This window comes from Lonchura striata, chromosome 3, assembly GCF_050655825.1.
Source record: "Lonchura striata isolate lonStrDom1 chromosome 3, ASM5065582v1, whole genome shotgun sequence".
NCBI lineage: Eukaryota > Metazoa > Chordata > Aves > Passeriformes > Estrildidae > Lonchura > Lonchura striata.
Window position 1 is genome coordinate 96,688,515 of NC_140705.1, and position 18,611 is coordinate 96,707,125.

Here is an 18,611-nt window from a genome sequence, read left to right on the forward strand (position 1 = left end):
AGTGTTATGGAGATAAAAAAAAAAAATATTATGTGGTGTAGCCATTTTCCAGTCAAAAAATGCCACTGAAAGCAACCACTTCTCTCCTATGAAACTATCACAGTGAAAGAAACTTGCTTAGGAGGAAATATTTTTGTTATTAAAAAAAAATAAAAAGAAGGTATAGGTGAGTCAAAATGGATACATTTCAAGTCCCTTTTCCAGACCTCCTCACCAATTCAAATGCTGACACGTATTGCAAGATTTTCCTACTTTTCAGCTGTTTACAGAACTAAAAATACCCTCCTGCAGAATACACTGGCACTTCTTGCTGCTCCTGCAAAAATTTCTCTGTCAGCTTTCCAGTGGGTCTTGGTGCCCCATTCTAGATCCTGTCAGTTCTACCTTGGGGCTGGCAAAGGTCATGGAACTGATCATCATCATGGATCAGGCCAGGCAACACAAGCTTGTGAAAGGCAGGTCCTGCTTGACCAACCTGATCTCCTGCTGTGACAAGGTGAGCCAGTTCCTGGGTGGGGGAAGGCTGGGCATATTGCCTACCTAAACTTTAGTAAAGCCTATGACCCTGTTTTCCCTCACATTCTCCTAGAGAAACTGGCTGCTCATGGCTTGGATGGGTGCACCCTTCCCTGGGTGAAAAACTGGCTAGATGGGCAGGTCAGGTGTGGTGGTGAAAGGAATTAAATCCAGCTGGAAGCCAGTCACAAGTGGCATTGCCCAGGGCTCAGCACTGGGGCCAATCATGTTTAATATCTTAATCAATGATCAGGACAAGAGGAGTGAGAGCACCCTCAGCCAGTCTGAAGATGACACCGTTCTGGGCTGGAGTGATGGTGTGCTGGAGGATGGGAAGGCTCTGCAGAGGAATCTGTAGAGGGATCTGAATGGATGGGACAGATCAATGGGCTGAGGCCAGTGCTAGATTTACAGTTAGATTCAATGATCTTAAAGATCTTTTCTAATCTAAAAATTCTATACTTCTGCAGCTACTCTAATACATGCCAGCAATGTCAGAACATGCTTATAGCACAGCTGTGCACTGTTGCAAAAGTCACTGGTGTACTTTAACCCAAGCCAGTAATGCCTCTGCAAACATTTGGAAACAGCTGAGGAGGTTAAAGGGGAGTCCCAGTTCTGTACATTTTTGCATGCTGTACATGTTTGCAAAAGTGGAAGCCTGTCTCAGCATGTGGAACAGGTTCTTCCTGGACAGCTTCTCTGCCCCCAGTACAATTAAGTGCACTTAGGGCAGAAAATTGGCACATTGGCCCTGTGACTACAGTGTGTGGTCATTTGACCCTTTTGCCAGGAGACAACTCCAGATGGAGTACAGCCATCTCCTGACCATCCTGCCATCCCAGGAATTTGCTCTGCTGTATCTCCAGCCAGACAAGGGGGCTGTCACAACCTGTCAACTGATCTAATCACAACAGTTAAAAGTCCAGTGTAAGTGGGACCTCGCTTTGTCACCATTTACATCTGGGACAGACTGAAGTGGTCATGTGGGCTAGGTCAGAGGACCTTGCAATAGATTCAGGACAAGATCTTCATCTGGTTTAGGTCAATATGACTTTGTTGAGGCTGGGACAACTCTAGCAATTTCTGTCTACAGGAAGAGTCCAAAGAGTGCTGAGCTGCCTGTGTTTAGGAAGGGCTGCTGCCAGGCAATGGCTTGAGCTTATCTCGAGGTGTTTGAAAGGGAGTAGTCACCTCCCAGCTCCCATGGAAGAGGAATAGGAAAAAGTGGTGAGGTTAACACCTTTGCCACCAAGCTTACAAGCCAGCTGACCTCGCGAGCAAGTTGGTTTTGGAGGCAGATAGAGCAGCAACATGGTCTAGGCAGAAAACAAGACAGCTGAAAAATGCTGACACAACAAAATTCTTCTGCTCCTTCTATACCTTCCCAGCCTGCTCAGATTTCACTTCGGAGGGAGTCTGACAGAGGTTTTCCCAGAGACTTTGAAGTTTCTTAACTGCTTGGGACAGGAATGCTTTTCTTACCCCCATTGCTAGTAGTAGGTTCTAAGACCCTCAGACTGGGGTACCTGGGATGCAGTGTCAGGGAAGAGAGTAGATAGTGAAGCAGCATTCTGTCTACATTTGAGGGGGAAAGTAAAGATGTAAAAGATGTGGCAGGCTTTCCCAGCCTTCCCATCGCATGAGAACCAGCAGCATTTCTAAAAATAGGAAATTCCTCTCAGTGGGAACATCACAAGTCCATCTCCCTCCCCATTAGACGTCAGGAGCATTAGTTAATCTATACAGTGTCAGCTTAGCAGAATACCATGCTGTCAAATCTTAGCAATCCATGAGAGCCACCTTATACCACTGCATTTCAAAATAGTAGCTGTTCCTGTTATTGCATCCATGTTTCAAAGAGCAGGGGCAAAGGAACAGGGTTTAAAGGATTGATTCAGGGGCCAAGTCCAGGTTCTGAAGCATTTCACTTGTCTGAACTGTGAATTAAATTCACTGCCTTGTTGCTGTTAAAGATGACAGATCTGACGGTCCCTTCACAGCCAGTGTGTGCACGAGCAAAGGGTGCTGGTGTTAGTGCACCAGCACTCAGCCTCCTACAGCCATCAGCAGGGCTTTGCAAATGGCTACCAAGCTTTGCTGCAAGGAATGCTGTATAACCCCAGGAAACAAAGCTCTGCACTGGCTCTCTTCCAGGACTGCATGACCATAAAGAGCCCCCTTCCCCCACAGAGCAGCCCATGAAGCTTCCCAGAGCAGAGCTGCAGGTTTAGAGCTATCAAACAATTGAGGATGATCCAGTCTGTCATAGCTGAAGTGCACATCCCTTTGACATGCAGTGACATTACCAGCACTGACACAGCAGCTGCTGCTGCTCTCAGGCCCTCGTAAAAAGTGTAGCCAAGGAGCTGCCTGTACTGATTTGACCTACTGAGCTCCTGACTCATGCACTACTTTGTGGTAGGCACCACAGTGTCATAGGTGTGGTAGCCAGACTCCCTAGGATGCACAGGTGTCATTTACAGGCTTTGTGGGAAATGTTTCCAGCATGTCCTGGCCCAGAGCATCCTGTCCTTCACTGCTTCTGTATTATCCTTGCCTGGAAGGCAGCCATTTCTCCTCTGATCTTTTTAACAGACATGAATCTATGTCCACATTTAAAGAACTAATGATTTCATTGCCTTGCCCCTTGTTCTGTGTCCTTTTTGTTATTTATTGTTTCTAGGGGAGCATGAGGCTGCAGAGATGCCCATGGGGGAGGTGTTTGTACCAAAACAGCACAGTCTTGTCTGCTTTGACAATTTGATAATGATACAAATGCCATCCACTTACAAAGCACTGTTCTGGTGTCACATAATGAGCTCAGGCCAGCCTGCTGGGAGGGAAGATGAGGAGGGGATGACTGTACTGACATAAACAAGGACCAGAGGAGAGGACCACAGATCAGGTCATGCAGACTCAGGACAGGAGTGAGGACTTCCTCATAATTCATCACTCTGTGAGTCTGCCCTGCTAATGGAGCCACCTAGCAAAAAGAACTCGTGCGCTTCAGTGGCAGTGCCATCTCTGGGGGCCGAGCCTTGCACACTCTGCTGCCCATCTGTCTCAACCTACATCTGCCCTGAGCAGAGATTCAAGTCTGCCAAGTTCAGTGACACCTTGCTGTGTTTGATCCCTCTTTTGGGGTAGTACTTCCTGGATGTATCCTGAATACTTATTTCATATTTACTCTCTGTATGCTGCTTTGTCGCTTTTCTGTGTTAGCAGTGACCACAAGGTCCTAGCCAGGAGGTAAGGACTGGCAGTGTCATTCCTCATTGGCTTTCTTTCCAGTATGCACTATTCCAGTATTTTCCCAGCCTTCCACTCAGTTCCATTCTGCTGGCTTCAGTACAGCCTAAGCATCCCATAACCAAGGGATAGAACCCTAACCACCAGCCTCACCCTTCTCCTGGGAAAGCAAAATTCCCAAATGACCAGCAGCTTCAGCACCAGGGACATTTAATCACTCACCAGTCTGACAGCAAGAAGAAAAATGCTAATAGCAACAGTCTTGGGCAGTGCAGAGCTCTCAGCCTGGCTGTGTCTCAAACAGCCATGCTTGGAAGGGAAAAGCAAACACCAAGGGAATTGATGTTCTCCCACTTCGTGCAATGCTGTTTAGGGTACAATGGTAACAAAAAATATTTTTTCTGAGGAACTTTATCATGTGTGCTAGCAACAGCATGATACAAACTAAAGGCATCCACCCTAAAAGGAAGGCATTTCAAATATTTGCTATAATACTCCCCACTGGTGATGTTTGCTTATATTCTGTATTTCACTCTGCCTGGGAGGGTGAAAGTGCACTGGTTAGTTTTGACTTTCCAGTTCACCTCCATTACAGCTGCTCTGCCAACCTCCCTGATTTTATCACAGTCTCACTTAACACATACTGTTCCACTGAAATGCTCAGCTCTTACAGGCATGCTGTTCTGCACTTCCTCTCAAAAACAGCACAAAAATTAGTAGAAAATCTGCACAGTTCTCATTTTTATTTCTAGAAATATGTGAAGCCATGAGCCTAACTCTTCTGACCTGAAAGCAATATGCAGACAAAAGGTCAAGATTATATTTGGGGTTTGAGAAAGCCAAACCATTATTTGTTTGGTACTGGGGGCGGGGAGAGGGACTGTCTCCATGATTAGGGTTGGAAATACTGAGATATTTTGCAGTTCCAGAGCTAGATGAGCAAAAAAAAATAACACCAAAGAACAAGATTAAATGGCTGCAGAGATAGAAAGGGCTGTGCTTGTTTCTGTTCCTGTTAACATACAGCAAGCCTTTAATTTGTGTTACTAAATGAGTCTGGATTTTACAACAGCTGTGCAGCTTGTCCATTTGTTGTGCAGTGTGCACGCCAGAAATATTCTAAGTATCTGTTGCATTGAAGGAAGATGGTCATGCCATTAGCATCTCATCAATTTGCATTATTTATGCCCATCATGCATTCTTTCAGCATCCTGAGTAACAATGGAGAAGGAATATGTTTCCTGGTCCCTGGGAGCTGTCAGTCACTGGTGGCCATTTCAGGCCAGCTTTTCAAATATGATTTCTCCTGAAATTTAAAGTATGTATACCGGAGAATTCAGTTTGTGTTTGGATGCTATAGTAAAAAAAAAGTTCCTTGGAATCTCAGCTACACATCAACGCTGCTATGCACTGACTTCTCTGGAAAACTTGGCCTGTATTCAGGTGCCTTCTGAGGTCCTAAAATCTGTCTATAAACTGTTTTCAGAACTGGCCCAAGTACCAGGTAATGCTCAGGTCCATCTGCCACAAGTGGCAGAGATAAAAATGTGTAGATGGGACAAGTTTTGTCTGTGTGTACACAGGAGTTAAACAGGCTTTTATAGAGAAACTTAGCTGTGGACAATGCTCTCAGTTTTGCTCCACCTGATTTGAATGTGCCTGGTGAGGTTTCATTGACTTTTGAGTGATATAAAGCCAGAGCCCCATCAGGCTCCCAGTCTCTTCCCCACCCTGAAGCCCTTGCAGTAAACAACATGAAAGCAAAAGGCCACACAGACTGACACTCCAGGTACTGGTTAATGTAAATGTTAGCGTTGTTGCTAGCTCAGAACAGAGACCTGCTGTGCTTTCAGTCCTTTTGCCTTTGCTTTGGAAACCTTAAAGCCTCCAAAACGTATTTAATATTTCCATTAGTTCTTGGTACGGAAGAGGAGGAAATGTGGAGCACTGGCAGGAGGATGTAGCTCCCAGTGCTCTGAATCAGCAACTCCAGGACAGATTATTTATTTGAGTATAGGCACAGGCAGAAGTGATTGGCAAGCTGGGGCTTGCTCTAGAAATTAGGGCATGTGACATTCAAAGAAATCTTTTCATCCCAAAGGCTTTCTGTGTACTTCCCAACACACCCACGGATACGCATTACAGGAATTTCTTTATATTCCCCTGGGAGACAGCCACTTCCAGAGAGGAGTATGGCAACTTCTTACAAAAGTGTTTTAGGACGAGCAGCAGTGAGGTGTATCCAGTACCCACCCCTTCCTTTCCAGCATCCCTTCTGTCCTCTCCTTGCTGGCACCACCAGCTCCTCACCTTGAGAGAACTTGCTCAAATCACTGCTCTTCCACCCAGTCCCAGCTGTTTCCTCTCTGATACTCTTACCAGCACCTTTCTCTCTCTAGGACACCATAACAGCCACCCAACCCAGCTTCCCACTCACTCAAAGGGGTGTGTAACTTCCCCCACCCTCCCCTCATTTTCTTCTTCTGACCATGGTGTGACCTTCCTTCTCCTTTGCTCACAGCCATCTGTCACATTTGGGTAACACCTGCCCCTCCTGGCACATTTTCCCCCTCCAGTGTGGACTGCCTGCTTGTTTTGCAGTGACATAAATCTTCTTCCCTGGACTCTGAAGGGCTTTCAGGCAGGACATTGCTGTGACCACTTACACTAAGCCTCAAAACTCTCTTACTCAGTTACAAGAATTTTAAGTCATAAGCTCACTGGAATCAGCATTCATTTCATTTCTTTTCATCTCCCCAGAGCTGTTCCCTCTCTAGGCAGGCACTGGGAGCTTCCTTCTCATCTTTCTAAAGCTGGTGTTATCTAGAAATGAAAGATTTACCAGATTGTGCCACTCTGTAAGGCAGAGTTTTATGGCAGTGTCCCTATTTGTCAAGTAGGAGACTGGCTCTGACTGTCTGAGAAGGAAGCTCCTATGACTAAAATTCAGCAGGAAAGAAGTAAATTGCTAAAAGCAGCAGCACAGTTTACAGCAGTAATAACAGCAAGCTGTGAAATATCTGGTGCGGAGCAGCAGCTTTGGGGTTTTCAGCACTTCTTGAATGGAAGCAGTTCTCACTGTTTCCATTCAACCCCACCTGAACTCAACTACCACAGGACCTCTGGCTATGGTTCCACAAGACAGGAAATCACTAGTATGCTTACTAGCAGTAAAAAAAAAATAGCACAAACAAACTAAACAAACACAAACAAACTAAACAAACCTAAACCAAGAACCAGTGTAGCTACATGGTGAGAAATGCTGAACCAGTGCATGCCCACGTCTTACTGGTTCGATTTGGCTTTAAAATCTTATAGCCAGGAAGATTTTGTGCTGGGTCAGGTATCATCCATCTTCCCACAGTCAGCATAAAGACTGTATCATGCCTGATCTGACTTGACAGAATGTAATTGCATAATCCTGACAGATCTTGGTGAAATGCATGCTGCCAGGTATTCCAGTGCTGCACAGACAAGAATTCATTAGGCCAGCCTGCCTTATGGAGTCTAGGTGGCAAGGTGTCTGCAAGATGATAATTTTCTCTGCAGTCTGAACCCACTGACAGTCCTGCTGACTTGTCAGCTTTGTGTTAAGTCTGTTGAGTCCTTTTCATGCTGTCAGAAGGAAACCTGTCCCATGAAAAAAACATCTGATGGAATAAAATTGTTATCGTGTTCATCTTGTCCTCCTACTACTGTATGATTTGGATTAATTTTCCATTCACCTTATCTGGAGGTTGTGAAAGAAGCTGCATCAGTGATGTTAGAGAATGTTTAGATATGCAGCATATTTTTCAACAAGGATGCAAGCACAACAGACAGGAATTACTGAACAGCAAATTCTTCCCTTTACAGTTCTATCTGAACATCCCTGTAATAATGGTTTTGCATTAATGCAGCTTTGGCAAGCAGTTGGCTTCCCAGCCACAGCTTTGGCAAGCAGTTGGCTTCCCAGCCACTGTCTAAGTTCACAATAAAATCATGCTGAGTTCCATGGACAGCTTCACCCATCCCTGAAACACTGCCAAAGCTGAGATTGTGCCTGCCTGCTTTTGTGAGAGCCCTTAGCAACACCCTACAACACAGGGAGGCACAGGGAGACATAACACATTTGCAGTGGAATGAGCAAGGAACACCAGGAAAACTCCTAATTTGACTGCAGATGAAGATCAATTCTTGGTCTAAGCTCACAAAGTAATAAACTGCCAGAAGAAAGAGGCAGGCCCAGTGCATCTGTGAAATGAAAAAGGGGCAGGAGGGAAGAAACCAAAGTGAGGCTGTAATGCTTAAGTTTAGTTACAGAATGAGCCTCATGCTTTCAGGTTTTGAACACCTCCAGCTCTGGCTAGAGCCAGGCAAAATGCCCTGAGTTCTCTGTGCCATTGAAGAGCCCTCCAAAAATGAAAGCTCCAAACTAAACATTAAAATATTAATCTAAGACCTTCTTTTAAAACACCTTTATTAATAGCTTGCCCGTAGCCATTTACACTGTCATCCTGCTATCCAAATGCTTTAGCAACAATCTATTATGCACTAAAAGCAAGACTGCAAAGTCAACCCTGTGAATCACATCTGTAAGCAATTCTCTAGGCACCGTGTATGAAAACACCACCAGAGTCAGTGACTGAGTAGACAGTTGTAAACAGAGCTCTGTCCCACGTCGTGCTGCGTGTTAAGGAACTTTACAACACTCGGGATAATTTTTCCCTCTTTCCCTCTATAGTGTTCCATCACTTAAGAACAGAATACATACACTTACACCTCATTTTTCCTGCCAAGTACCCCCATACAGAGAAAGGCAGCTGAGATCAGTAGTACTGCACACACAAGACTTAGTCTTTGCTCAGCTGGGCACCAACAGGAGAGGTTCCCCAGTGCCAGAGCAAGTGGGACATAGAAAGGGAGGGTGTGGGTTGGGCTTTTGTCCCAGCATGGGATGGAAATGAGTCCATGGTGATGCTTCAGAGCAGTCAACAGCAAGTGTTACTCTCCAGGGCTTTGTTCTCTCTTTAATGGAGATATGCAGGACAGCTGTCAGGAGAATATTTCTGAGCAAGCAAAGAAGCTAGGAAATAAAGTCTGCTAATCAATCTAGACATTTAATGAAGTCCACAGGGACATTCAAGATTCATTGTATGTTATTGTAGTAGTTGGGAATACACAAAGGGTCTGAGCATATATTAATTTCCATTTCTTGCTGGGTAGAACAACATTTATTTTTGTTAATTGGAAAGAGAAGCTCAGTAAATAGATACCTTCTAAGTGCCACTGTGGATGCAGGCTTGATACAGGATAAAAATCATGAGAGCTAAGCACCTAAAGATACTTCTGGACAAACCTTCAGACCCAGGCTAAGGTCAGTCTCCTGAGTCCTCAGTTAATACCAAAACTACATTTACTCTTTTTTTTTCTATACTTCCCTTATTTTAAATAATCAATTCCCACTTTTACTAAATCCCTGCAAGGTGGACTGATTGTCAGGTGCAGACACTTTCCCTAACTCATTCCAGCCCTATTAACACAGAGAGTGTAACAGTGATTTTTCCTCTACTGTCAAAGGGAAACATTCCACATGATCTCTGACAGGACATTACTGCAGCATTACAAGGTAGCCTAGAGAGCATGGCTGTTTTCCACCTAATTCTCCCAAGAAAAAGACTGGGCAAAGTAGCTATGGTACAATTCAAACATGTGGCAGCCTGACAAGAAAACATCCCAGTCCATGAGATTTTACAAGGTTAAATGCACAAACATCTCCAAATAAAGTCACCCTGACTCACTGCTTCCATGATGGAAAAGCAAGCTGTGTAGCTCTGTGTATGAAGAATAAACTGTCCTGCCATGCCAGATGACTACCAGCCCTGGCAGACATGAACATAAACTCTGTGTATCCTCTGTTTAGCAAAGTTTGAGGGGGCATGGGAGGTCCCTGCTTGCACACCCATTGATCTGCTTGCAGAGGGACAGCTGACAGTCTGAACCCAGGCCAAGTGAAATGAGGTATCAGCATCGACTTTGTCCTGCTGCCAGGGCCCCCAGCACAGGTTAGGAAGGAGTCAGCACACTGATCTTTGCAGCAGATTTGCAATTAGAGCAGTGGAACAGAGCTCCCTGCAACCAGAACACCTGAGGTTAAAAATCTGAGGTTAGCACCTAAGGTTAAAATAGGCTGTTTAATATCTGAAAGCAAGCAGGGTCAATTTTATTTCAGTTTTAAAAAACTGACTTGTGACTGTGTTTGAGGTCAGCCACACAGACTGAGCAAGATATGCAGCTATCTGTATAATATATTGAATGCTCAGAAAGTCTTTGTCAAAGCTAACACTGATTCTGAATTCTCTGAAGTTCTCAGCATCAAACGTAGCTGAGCAAAGAGCCAGGGCCCAGCATTGCTTGCTCTTATTAGAGGAGATACTCGTGTCCTAGTGAGCAGAAGGACACTGGTGGGACAAACATCTGTCTTTCATTTGAGATTTCTGTAGATCCCATAGAAGAGAGCAGGGCAAGGTATCCACAGCCAAGAACACACACCTCACATGCCCACACTCTGCCACCCCCTTTTCCTGTAGGGAGAGAACTGTAATCAACCAAAGCAGAACACTGCCCAGTAATAATACTTCAAAGTTGTATAAAAGTTCTCATTAGCAAAAACATTAATACCAGTTTATCCAGCTGAAGAGAATGTTCACATGAACTTTGCTCCTGACATAAGAGCCAGGATTTCACTCCAGTTTGCTAAGTCACATGGAAGAAAAAGCCAGCATGAAAAAGCAAGATCAGAGCTCATCTATCCTCCCTTCTTGTAGTTCCAGTCTAATGATTGGGATGCACTGGTTGCCCTCCAGGTTTTAGAGAGGACAGAAGGAAAAAAAGGAAGAAAAAGAAAGGGAAGCAGGAGGAAAGAGCACCAAACTAATTATCATGTATTTATTCATGAAAGCCAAGATTAAAATAGTATATTAAATTATTTGAATGCAAATAGCATTTGCTCTGCCCTCATTTCCCTTAACAAAGTGCAGCATTTTGGTGACTCAGATAACCCCAAATATTGCACAGCATAGGAAAGCCTGACAGAACAGGAGACTGGTCTCTCACCAAGACTTTAAAGTACAATAAAAAAATGTCAGAGCTAGGAAAAAAGGTAATTTTGTTGCTGTCATTACTATTGTTTTAGGGACTTCTCCACACACTATTTATCATGTCCTGTACTGCTTAGAGGTGGACCCAGTCTGACACTGAGTCTATTATGTTTAGTCCTGAGGTATGTGAAATTTGAACCCACTGTTCCTGGCCTGTGTCTGCCTCTGGTGTTCACAGCAATGCTGTCTGCTAAGCATCAAGCTCTTGGCTAAGTGAACATAAAACATTTGGTTGGCTTTGTGCACATGCAGCAGGTATGACAGGATGATTACTCTGCTAAGGAAGGTTATTTGCATGCTGGGTTTTGAATTGGATGGGACAAAGTTAGTCTTGCACAACTAGACAACACCTGAGATTTATTAAGCAGTGGAGAGTCACATCTCAAACCAGTCTGGGTGCAAGTATTGTAATTACTCAGCTTTCTTTGTAGGCTATGCTGATGGCCAGTCATTCACAAACTAGACCTCTCTTGTTGCCACGTACAAAACTTCTGCAGTAGGTGTTTGAATACAGCAGTTGCTCCTCGATGTGCATTTGAATGAAGATCTGGAGCAGAAGTTCAAGACTTTAATGTGGGGAGGACAAGACTGTCCTTAACTGTGTGCAGTGACATTTCCACGTGAAGGACAAAGCCTCATCTCCCTATCAAGCTACCTGTTTTACTGGGAAGGCCACTTCCTTGCAAGCTTGCCCTCAGTTAGGTACAGATATAGTTTGAGTACAGCAGGTGGGCTCTCTACTCCCATGTTTAATGCATCTCTGCTCTTCCTCTCCCCCTTGCAGGCTATGACTTCGCCGCTGTACTGGAGTGGTTTGCAGAGCGGGTTGACCGCATCATTCTCCTCTTTGATGCTCACAAGCTGGACATCTCTGATGAATTCTCCGAGGTCATCAAGGCCCTGAAGAACCACGAGGACAAGATGAGAGTTGTTCTCAACAAGGCCGACCAGATAGAGACTCAGCAGCTGATGCGGGTGTACGGTGCCCTCATGTGGTCCCTGGGAAAGATCGTCAACACTCCCGAGGTCATCAGAGTCTACATCGGCTCCTTCTGGTCCCATCCGCTGCTCATCCCCGACAACCGCAAGTTGTTTGAAGCAGAGGAGCAGGACCTGTTCAGGGATATCCAGAGCCTGCCCCGCAACGCAGCCCTGAGGAAGCTGAATGATCTCATCAAGCGAGCACGGCTGGCCAAGGTAGGTGTTGGCGTAGAAGCCCCAAGCTTTCGGTCTGGGCTGAGTGCAGCATGCAGCCTATGAGGAAGTGGTTTTGGCCAGTTGAGCTTGCAGGGCTGGTGGATCCTACTCTTTTTCCATCCCATTTAACTCAGGCCCAGCATATGAGCCCTATGACAGTATGGGAAGAAAACAACTCCTTTGTTTGGTGGGTCAGTCATGGCAGGCCCAAGTGAGGGAGGTAACTACAGATCAAAGCAGGTAGCACTTGAAAGGATCTGGAAAGGAGTTGTTCTGTGGTAGCAACTTGAGAATTAGGACCAATTAAGTATATCAGAATCATACACCAAGGGAATTTATAAGCTCTAGGTCTTTTTCTTTAAACTTTCTCAGCCAAGAGAGATACTTGACTTAGATGGAGACTCACACAAACAATAAATAAGCTGTAGTATCTCTGATTATTTGAAATAAACTGAAAGAAGCCCCTAAAAATACAGGAAAAAGGCCCACATCAATTGAGAAAAGAGATCAAAAGATCCCTCAAAAGCTTTCAGTGCAAAGGTTTTCATTTCAAGAAAAAATGCCTGGTTCTCACTATTAAAAAAAAAAAGCCACAATGCTGCATAAGTTAAGGACTGGTATTCATACGAAAACATTGAACCTGTATGTTTGGACTGGAAAGGGACTGTTCCCTTGAAGGACATGCATAGTGGAAGAACAAAAGCCCCACCACTCCCTCCAGAAAGTGCATGTGAATGTCACTGTCTGTATACTCAGGACAGCACCTTGTTTTCACCTTGTCTCAGCACAGACAGAGCACAGAGCTGAGCATTTAGCACTGGAATAACAAACCATAGGTCCAGGTGAGCTGAACTTGCTCTTCAGGGTGGGACAAGATGGAGTCAAGTCCTAAGCAAAGATACTCTGCTGAGAAGAATTTTCTGATGTGCTATTTAACATTTGCTTTCATTCCATATAATTTAATTCCCTTCAGGTCCATGCCTACATCATCAGTTCCCTAAAGAAGGAAATGCCCTCAATGTTTGGGAAAGACAATAAAAAGAAAGAGCTTGTTAACAACTTGGGAGATATTTATGCCCGGATTGAACGGGAGCATCAGATCTCGCCAGGAGACTTCCCTAATCTGAGAAAGATGCAGGTAAGCAGTGGCATCCTGGCAAACATGCAAGGAAAGAGCATTAGAGTAACTGCAGAGAATACAACAGAGCCATGCAGACATTGATTGTTGCCACCTGTGGGAAAAGTCTGCTGTAATGTTGAAATGTGCCTTAAAATATGTGCAGGCTATATTTGGGCATGAGCAGTTCTTAAACATAGAGCTCATGTGAATCATTACAGCTTCACGTTAATTTCTCTTATCTTTGCCTGAATAGCACTTTACAGCAAATTATTTCTTCTGGTTTTCTTTATTTTTAATTCTAGGTTCCATTTGCAGACTTTTCAGGCCTAAGCAATTTATAATAAAAGGAAAGCTGTGTCCTGAAAAGGCTACATGTACCACATTCCTCAAGAGCTGTATTTGTCTTCTACTTCTCTCTTTGTTTCTAGAAAGAGAGAAAGGAAGGTGTGAAAACTTAAAGCCCCCTTCTGTTTTAAGTAGAGAAGCAGGCTTTTTGTTCTGCAGAACAGAGACCTGGCCCAGTGTTCACGCAAGTCAAAAACTTCAAAGGACTTGGATCAGAGCCTTGTATTGTACATTCAAGCAATGCTGGACACTGCTGCATTGCCATGTGGCTTCAGTCCAAGCAGAAATCTGTTCTGAGCTCTAGCTCTTGAGGTTGCTACTAGTTACCTATGGAAAACAGCATTTGCCTATTTTTGAAGATATATTCTCCCTTAATTGTTGGGAATGAGATCTGTGGGGTGTAGCCAATAGGAGATCTCCTTCACTGCTTGTTAAAATGTATGTTAAAACCTGTATGAATCCAGTTGGAGTGAAAAGTGTGGATTTAATGAGTAGAGTGTGAAAGATAAAGCTGTAGGTCTTTCTGCAGCTAAAAGAGAGTTCTCTGCAGGCCCTACTCAAAGCCCTTTTGCTTACCTGTCAAATTACAGAATTTAAGCCATGCTGTAAAGACATGTTCACCACCTCTTAGAGATGTGCTACTGTCTTGATGGCATCTGAAAGATGCATTGCATGGTGATGAGTACAGTGGTCTTTTGCCAGGTGGCATCTCCTTCCCGGAGCACAGAAGGGGGAGGGAATGTAGAGCACTGGCTGAAGGAGGTAGCAAGAGCACATACCAGTTTGCCTTGAACTATTTGGTCAATTTCTGTAGGACTTGAGATTAAAGTAAGAGCAAGGCCAGCCAGGGAGACCCCATGGCATGGAGAAAGCAGGGCTGTCAGAGGAAGGAATGCCAAACTCCCCACTCCTCTGCAGTAGCAGGGTTTTGTGAGGCAAGCAGTAGGCAGGCATCCCGCTGTACACCATTCACCATTACTCCACCATCCACGGCCATGTCACTCACCTCTTGCTGTGTTGTCCCATTTTAAGGATCAGTTGCAAGCCCAGGATTTTAGCAAGTTCCAGCCTCTGAAGAGCAAGCTGCTGGAGACCGTGGAAGACATGCTGGCCAACGACATCGCCCAGCTCATGGTGCTCGTCCGCCAGGAGGAGTCCCAGCGGCCAACCCAGATGGTGAAGGGAGGAGCCTTCGAGGGCACCTTGCACGGTCCTTTCGGCCACGGCTACGGAGAAGGTGCCGGAGAAGGGATCGATGATGCCGAGTGGGTGGTAGCCAGGGACAAGCCCATGTACGACGAGATCTTCTACACGCTCTCGCCTGTCGATGGTAAAATAACTGGTGCCAATGCCAAGAAGGAGATGGTAAGGTCCAAGCTGCCCAACACCGTGCTGGGCAAGATCTGGAAACTGGCTGACATCGACAAAGATGGCATGCTGGATGATGAGGAGTTTGCCTTGGCGAATCATCTCATTAAAGTCAAGTTGGAGGGTCATGAGCTGCCAAATGAGCTCCCTTCCCATCTCCTCCCTCCATCCAAAAGGAAAATAACAGAGTGAAAGGAAGGTTACAGAGGAGAGGGAAAGGGAAGGGGAAAATAAAAGATCTAGAAAAACATGTTTACTTAAATTATACCTTTAGATGTGAGATCACGTTTGGATTTGTACCTACTTTGCTGTATGAAGAACAAAATCTAAAGCAGAACAAAAAAGTCCAATCCTTCATGATATGCAATTAACTCTTCAGTGTACTGTCCCTGCTTTCTAATGTGTAGTCTGTAAATATGAAGGTAAAGAAAGGTTGTTGCAAACTAGGAGACTCGTTAAGCAAGAGTAGAAGAAAACCTGAACAGGGCTGCATTTTTGGAGAGTGGAATAGGCACTAATAGAAGTCTGCTAACTGCCAGTATCACTCCTGAGCTTTGGCTGCACCTTCTGCCTTTTAATGGGTCTTGCAAAATTCAGGAGACTTAAGAGAAACCACAAGGTCTTCAAGCTATTGGCCAAAATAAAGAGCATTTTGTAATAAACCTAAGCCCACACTAAAATACTAGATACTAAACTCCAGAGTTAAGAACTTTAGGAACCTTTATTCAATGTTAAGATCCAAGTTTTACAAACATTCCCCTGTCCTTAAGGAAAAATACATCAATAAAATCTGAAAGAGCTCTGAACTGGGCAGCTGGAGTTCCTCATTTGTCACTGTGGGACAGGCACTCAGAGTTCCCAATCATCACTATCTCCCATTCAGTCCCCAAGGGAGATTTGTTCTGCAGGCACAGCCAAGAGAACCACACTGCAAGGGAAGCAGAGGGAGGGGGCCCTAGAGGTGGACATCAGGTGGGTTGGAAGGGAGGAAGACCAATTCCAGGCTCACCCAGCATTTCACAGCCAGTGGGTAGTGTTTGCTCTTTGAGCAGTGGTCATGTCAGTGATTCCTGTGAAGTGACATGTTTGTTCTCATTGTGCACAGTGAAAGCCACGAGGCCCCATTCTCACTGTACAGATACAAAGCCCCCACTGTCAGGTGGATCCATCACAAGTGCAGAACACACGGGCACTGGGCAGAGCTTGCTCTGCTCTGTGCCTCCACAAACCTAGCCAAGTTGTCAGCCTCCACACACTCTTCTCACCACACAGTTACACTTGATCCTCTCCAGAACTTCTACCCTGAGCCAACAGACCTTCCCCACTTCTTTCATGCTCTATGAAATTTTTGTTTTCAAGACCCGATTTTAGCAGAAATCCCTTGATTTCTTATTTCATTGCCTAAACACACACGTGTGCGCGCACTCTTCTGGTTTTTGTTGTTGCTTTGGAGCAGTGTGTTGTTCCAATCCTGTTGTCACTTTATATAAGCTGAGCTCCTACTGTGATGAAAAACCAAGATAAGTATAACTTATTTTATATCTCTCGTGTTCATATTATATAGAGAAATATATTCTGTGTATGTAGGATGTGCTTATTGCAGTACATTTATCACTTGTCTTAAAAATTAATGCATTAACCTTTTTTGTACCCTGGTCCTAAGACATTATTAAAAAAGAAAGGCCAGATCTGTCTGCTTCTTTATACAGCAAAATTAAATGGAGGTGGGGAAAAAAAAAAAAAAAAGCTTATTTGTAAGTGCAGCAAAGGGAGCCAGTCATCCTTATGCACAGTCCCTAACATGCATGTACAGATCAGCGCAGCTGGACTGGGGTGTGCACTGCTGAATGACTGGTTGACATCTGGAATATCTTTCTCTCTGGCAGTCAAATCACAAGCTCTGTACTTGCCAAAGCAAGAGGAATTATATCTGTGATTCACCTTGTTCAAAATAGGGGAGGTAACCACCACATTTCAGTAGAAAAAAAATATTGAAAGAGTTCCTTCCTGCCAGTCACAGATGAGAATGCTACAAATTTATTGAGATCTGGAATGGATGCAATAATCCTCAGTCTTAAATCTCACTATTTCTGTTTTTATGCTTTCTTTTCTGTCGATGTTCATGACAGTGATAGCTATCCCCCAGAGTGGGACAATGAGAGGCATGGAGTAAGACAGGGAGAGCAGTTAGGATAGTCCTGGGGAATCATTTGGAGAGAGGGTATGAGCTGTAGTAGTTGGCAGAGTTTTCATTTAGCATCTGTACAGGATGAGAGAGGGGTGACAGGAAATCATAGGGTGGAGAGCAAAAGCAATAAATGCAAATTGAGGGAAAAGCCAGCAAACTCTCATTCCAGTTCAGCTACCCAGTAACCCCCAGTTTAACTGTCATCACAGTACACATCTGCTGTGGCTGTCCAGGTCTTCCCAAGGAATTTGCATCCATCAGACTCCACCTGAGACTGAGTGGAGCACCGTGAATCAACCCTGCCTCTGTGTGGGCACAACTGTCTGATGGCCACACATACAGCACATTGCTTGTGCCAGCCATGTCATGCTGAAATTTAACTCCGTGAAAAGCAGAACATTACTGGTTCTCTCAAAGGGGATTGGAGAAAGTGAGCTCTAGTAGTCTTTTCCCTGTACAGTCCAGCAAGGTTCTCAGGTAGGCAAAAATTGATTGTAGCAGCAATCAAACAGCTTTCAAGGCACATTTGTGCCTGATTGATGGTGCATACAAGCTCACAAGCCAAACCACTGGCCTGTTGGTGGTGGTAGGTTAGTTACCAGTGCCTGACTGCAGTTGTGCTTTAGACCAATCTCAAAGAAGGGCTCGCTGTTACACAGGAAACATTCGCTGTGTTGCTGGTAGCAGCAGTTACCCCCGCACCGTGGCTGGGTACGCCAGCACATTCCACAGCTCCATACACTGTACTCCTCTTGTCCCTGTGCCAGCCTCTCCAGGATGTTCCTACAGGATTCACCCAGAAAGGCCAGCAGGACAGCAGCGCAGAGAGCTCTGCCTGCACGGGTCACATGCACAAGGCGCTGCCGCAGCACTGCTGGGTGAGGTTTGCTTTCAACACCCCTCAGGAACCATTGGCACTGTCAGAGCGCAGCTTCCCCACTCGTGGTGGGGAGAGAGGAAAAAACACCAGCGCTCCAGTGACAAACACACCATTAATTAATAGGATTGCACCAGGGTCTGCCAGCAGGGCAGGAGACAAAGCAACCCTGCTACAGAGGGAAGAACAGGACAGCTGCGAGGGAGGCAGGTTATGAATAGTCCTCTTTACTCAGATAACTTCATCCAGCTCATTACCACTTTTGCTAGGCTCTTCAGGAAATTAAGAAAAAAAACAGCAATCAAAAAAAACTCCACTGAAACACCAAAAGACCCACATCAAACCTTAAACACTCCGTTCTATATTTAGAAATACATGGAATCCTGTATCTCCACTATGGCCATGAGAAGGTGCCATGTATTTCTCCATCCTCTTCCCAGATAGCAGCTGCAAATGCACACACCCCCCTTTTTTTTCCTTTTCCCTTCCGAGTTATGACTCCCTGGGCAATCCCAGCCACCTGTATTGTTTCCCACATCTGTGGAAGGATGTGATTTCCCAAACCCACCAGGACTCCAGGCACTGCACGCAGGCCTCCAGCCAGTGCAT

The 18,611-nt window shown here is 45.0% G+C and overlaps 1 protein-coding gene across 1 annotated transcript in view; it reads left to right on the plus strand.

Moving 5' to 3' along the window:
* EHD3 (EH domain containing 3) overlaps nt 1-16,623 on the plus strand; it is a 30,221-nt gene extending 13,598 nt beyond the window's left edge. The window contains exons 4-6 of the mRNA XM_021537018.3: nt 11,692-12,104; nt 13,078-13,242; nt 14,602-16,623. Coding sequence (XP_021392693.1) covers nt 11,692-12,104; nt 13,078-13,242; nt 14,602-15,129 — 1,106 coding nt within the window. The 3' untranslated portion in view covers nt 15,130-16,623. The remainder of the gene's footprint in view (nt 1-11,691; nt 12,105-13,077; nt 13,243-14,601) is intronic.
* The last annotated feature ends 1,988 nt before the right edge of the window (nt 16,624-18,611 follow it).